Source organism: Octodon degus, unplaced genomic scaffold (genome assembly GCF_000260255.1).
Source record: "Octodon degus isolate 3935 unplaced genomic scaffold, OctDeg1.0 scaffold00034, whole genome shotgun sequence".
Classification (NCBI taxonomy): Eukaryota; Metazoa; Chordata; class Mammalia; order Rodentia; family Octodontidae; genus Octodon; species Octodon degus.
In genome coordinates, this window is record NW_004524610.1 from 3,489 (window position 1) to 8,147 (window position 4,659).

Sequence of the window (4,659 nt, forward strand, 5' to 3'; positions counted from 1 at the left end):
TGTATGTAAGCAATGTGGGAAAGCTTTTAGTACACAAAATTATTGTAATATACATGAAAAAACTCACAATAGTGAAAAGCCCTATGTATGTAAGCAATGTGGGAAAGCTTTTAGTACACAAGGTTCTTGTCAAAGACATGAAAAAACTCACAGTGGGGAGAAACCCTATCTATGTAAGCAATGTGGGAAGGCTTTCAGAAGGCATAGTGATTGTAAAATACATGAAAGAATTCACACTGGAGAGAAACCCTATGTTTGTAAACAATGTGGAAAAGCTTTCAGCAGGCACAGTCACTGTAAAAAACATGAAAGAAATCACAGTGGCAGGAAACCCTATGTATGTAAGCAATGTGGGAAATCTTTTAGTACACAAGGTTCTTGTCAAGGACATGAAAGAATTCACAATGGGGACAAACCATATGTATGTAAGCAATGTGGAAAAGCTTTCAGCATGCGTAGTACTTGTCAAAGACATGAAAGAATTCACACTGGGGAAAAACCCTATGTATGTAAGCAATGTGGGAAAGCGTTCCGTAGTCACAGTCAATGTAATATACATGAAAAAACTCACAATAGGGAGAAACCCTATGTGTGTAATCAGTGTGGAAAAGCTTTTATTACACAAAAGTATTGTAATATACATGAAAGAATTCACAGTGGGGAGAGGCCCTATGTATGTAAGCAATGTGGGAAAGCTTTTACTACACGAAATTACTGTCGTGTTCATGAAAAAACTCACACTGGGGAGAAAACCCATATATGTAAGCAATGTGGGAAGGCTTTCAGTAGTCACAGTCAATGTAATGTGCATGAAAGAACTCACAGTGGGGAAAAACCCTATGTGTGTAAGCTATGTGGGAAAGCTTTTACTACACAAACGTATTGCAATATACATGAAAGAGCTCACAGTGGAGAGAAACCCTATGAATGTAAGCAGTGTGGGAAAGCTTTTAGTACACAAAGGTATTGCAATATACATGAAAAAACCCATGCTGGGGAGAAGCCCTATGTATGTAAGCAATGTGGGAAAGCTTTCAGTAGTCGCAGTCAATGTCATATACATGAGAGAGTTCACAGTGGGGAAAAACCATATGTGTGTAAGCAGTGTGGGAAAGCTTTTACTACACAAAGGTATTGCAATATACATGAAAGAGCTCATAGTGGGGAGAAACCCTATGAATGTAAGCAGTGTGGGAAAGCTTTTAGTACACTAGGTTCTTGTCAAAGGCATGAAAGAATTCATGGTGGGGAGAAACCCTATCTATGTAAGCAGTGTGGGAAAGCTTTCAGCAGGCACAGTGAATGTAAAATACATGAAAGAAACCACAGTGGAGGGAAACCCTATATATGTAAGCAATGTGGGAAAGCTTTTAGTACACAAAATTATTGTAAAACACATGAAAGAATCCACAGTGAGGAAAAACCGTATGTATGCAAACAGTGTGGGAAAGGTTTTAGTACACAAGGTTCTTGTCAAAGACATGAAAGAATTCACACTGGGGAAAAGCCTTATGTATGTAAGCAATGTGGGAAAGCTTTTAGTACACAAGGTTCTTGTCATGTACATAAACAAACTCACACTAGGGAGAAACCCTATATATGTAAACAGTGTGGGAAAGCTTTCAGCATGTATAGTACTTGTCAAATGCATGAAAGAACTCATACTGGGGAGAAACCCTATGCATGTAAGCAGTGTGGAAAAGCGTTCAGCAGTCACAGTAAGTGTAATATACATGAAAGAACTCATAGTGGAGAGAAACCCTATATATGTAAGCTATGTGGGAAAGCTTTTACTACACAAAAGTATTGCAATATACATGAAAAAACTCACAGTGGAGAGAAACACTATGTGTGTAAGAAATGTGGGAAAGCTTTCAGTATGTATAGCACTTGTCAAATACATGAAAGAACTCATTCTAGAGAGAAACCCTATGTATGTCAGCAGTGTGGAAAAGCTTTCAGCAGTTACAGTCAATGTAGTATACATCAAAGAACTCACAGTGGAGCAAAACCTTACGTATGTAAGCAGTGTGGGAAAGCTTTTACTACAAAAAGGTATTGCAGTATACATGAAAGAATTCACAGTGAGGAGAAACCCTATGTATGTAAGCAATGTGGGAAAGCTTTTACTACGCAAAATTATTGTAATGTACATGAAAGAACTCACACCAGGGAGAAGCCTTATATATGTAAGCAATGTGGGAAAGATTTCAGCATTTATAGTACTTGTCAAATGCATGAAAGAAGTCACAGTGGGGAGAAACCCTATGTATGTAAGCAGTGTGGAAAAGCTTTCAGCAGTCATAGTAAATGTAATATCCATGAGAGAACTCATAGTGGAGAGAAACCCTATGTATGTAAGCAATGTGGGAAAGCTTTTACTACACAAGGATATTGCAACATACATCAAAGAACTCACACTGGGGAGAATCTCTTATAAGCCATATAGAAAAGCATTTAGTACACAATGTTATTGTAAAGTACATGAAAAACCTCAAGCTAAGCAATGTAGAAAAGGTTTTAGCAAATACTGTAAAAGATGTGAAAGAACTGACTCTTGGTCTTAGTTCTCTCTATAAATCTGTGTGGGCAAGTTTTAGCATGCCTAGAGCTTGTCAAAGGCAAATAACTCAATGGGGAGAAAACATATAGTAATTACACCAGTCTGTTGTCAAATGAAGTCTCACTGGAGAGAACCATTTCATATATTCAAGCCTATTCTAAAGTGATGTCACCAGTGTGAAGCAAGCCAGCCTGGCTGCTCCTAGTTCCTGGGGTGAGGGCTCTTGCCCTCAAGGATCCAGGGGTGCACCGCAGGCCTGCTCCATTCCTCAATCAGTTCAGCTATCAGGCTCTGGATGGAGATTTCTGTTGCAAAAAATATAAAAGCAATCTTTAAGCCATTGTGAAAGTCCTGTGAATATTTCTCATGTAGTGGAAGACTATAGGGATAATTAGTATAAAAAGTTTAATGTTAATGTTTTGTAGAAAATATCCCAGATAGAAAATCCTAAAATACGTATTATGTGTTTTTCAGTAAATCAGTTAAATATGTATGATGTACAAATAAAAAGTGAATTAATTTTTTTTTTTTTTTACTTTCAAGCACAGTTTTTTTTTTTTTTTTTGGTCTTTACAATTGGAAAATATAGGCCACTAAACAGCTTAATTTTCTTAATTGCTTTTTGTTAATTTTTGGGATTTTGTTACTACCTTTGTTTTAAATTCTAATTGTGTTTATTCTATTTTCTACGCAACAGATATTTTCATTTGATACCATATTTTAAGATATTTTCAGACTTGTGAATGTGATTTTGAAAAGGTGATTTGTTTCTGCACATCTTGAAGATTAGCACGTTATGTTTCTCATATGACAAGATACCTGCTTATCATGTAGTATATCATTCATGTACATAATTTTGTCTATTTTTCTTTCATGTTAGGGCCAGTATTATCATTTACATAAAATTGTTTTCTTACCATCAAAATTGGACTTTTCTTATTTATATTCCAATGATGGAATTTGGTTGTAATTTCCCCACCATATAGGTCCAAGATATCTGAAGCTTGCCGTTTTCTTATTGACAGATCAGCAGGACCATAAGTTGTCTCTAAAACAACATCATGAATTATAATAATCACACCAAAATTGTAGATAGCTGATTTATTAGAAACACTTTCAAGGGAATTTTTGTGAGCGAAGTTGTTTGGGGAGAATTACTGCTATTGAATGTAACGAGGCAAAGGTCTTTTTTCCCTGATGCTGTGATGCCATTGTATCTTTGGTATTCATATCTTTTGGGACAGATTTTCACTGTTTAGTTCAGGTTTGCCTTGAATTCACTGTATCATTCAGGGTAGCCTCAAACTCATGGCATAATTCCTGCCCCAGCCTCCTGAGGGCTGGGATCACAGGCACATACTACCATCTCTGACCATCATTATTGTTATTGCCTAATAAGAAATAATATCACTCATGAGAGACATCAGTCAGTTTTGTGGAAAGTGGAATTTACTAAATTATAATTCAGATTGTATTGTTTCATCAATTTTAGAGATAAATTGATACAATGACATTTTTATTATTCATAAGCACTGTCTGATGTTTGAAGTATGTGACAGATTTCTTCAGGCATGGACTGGCTCAAGGAGGTGCATGAGTCCCAGTTGGTCTCCTATAACCTACATTTTAAAATATTTAACACTGAAATATTTTGTAAAATGTTGTTTGCAGTGTTTTCAAATACAAAAACTGCTTAGTTTCTGATGGTTACAGTGTTGCGAACTTATGATATCATGAAATCATAAGTGAACAATTCATCTTTAAATACCCATAATGCATTGAACATTATAGCTTGCCTTACTCTTCATTATACTTAGACACAAATGATTCTCCAGCTGTGTAATACTTTTTTTTTTTTTTTTTTTTTTTGCAGAACTAGGGATTGAACTCAGGCCCTTGTGCTTGCCAGAGAAGCGCTTATTCCACTGAGCCATCTCCCCAGCCCCTAGCTGTGTAATATTATATCTAAAGTATCTGATATAATTTATGAAGTATAATATACTGCAAACTACAGTGTCGATTTTTATGTCTTACAACTTGTGCCTAACTTCCCTGTAGCAAATTTCTGCTGCTTTGCTTTTTTTTTTTCTTTCTTC

At 36.0% G+C, this 4,659-nt stretch overlaps 1 protein-coding gene across 1 annotated transcript in view; it reads left to right on the forward strand.

The window, feature by feature from the left end:
- The window catches only part of LOC101589645 (zinc finger protein 709-like), a gene marked incomplete at its 5' end in the record, with an annotated part of 6,491 nt that extends 3,401 nt beyond the window's left edge, over positions 1 to 3,090 (forward strand). The window contains 5 exons of the mRNA XM_023714207.1: positions 54 to 320; positions 903 to 1,298; positions 1,467 to 1,803; positions 1,888 to 2,055; positions 2,224 to 3,090. Of these exons, the coding sequence (XP_023569975.1) occupies positions 54 to 320; positions 903 to 1,298; positions 1,467 to 1,803; positions 1,888 to 2,055; positions 2,224 to 2,440 (1,385 nt within the window). The remainder of the gene's footprint in view (positions 1 to 53; positions 321 to 902; positions 1,299 to 1,466; positions 1,804 to 1,887; positions 2,056 to 2,223) is intronic.
- Positions 3,091 to 4,659: the final 1,569 nt, after the last annotated feature.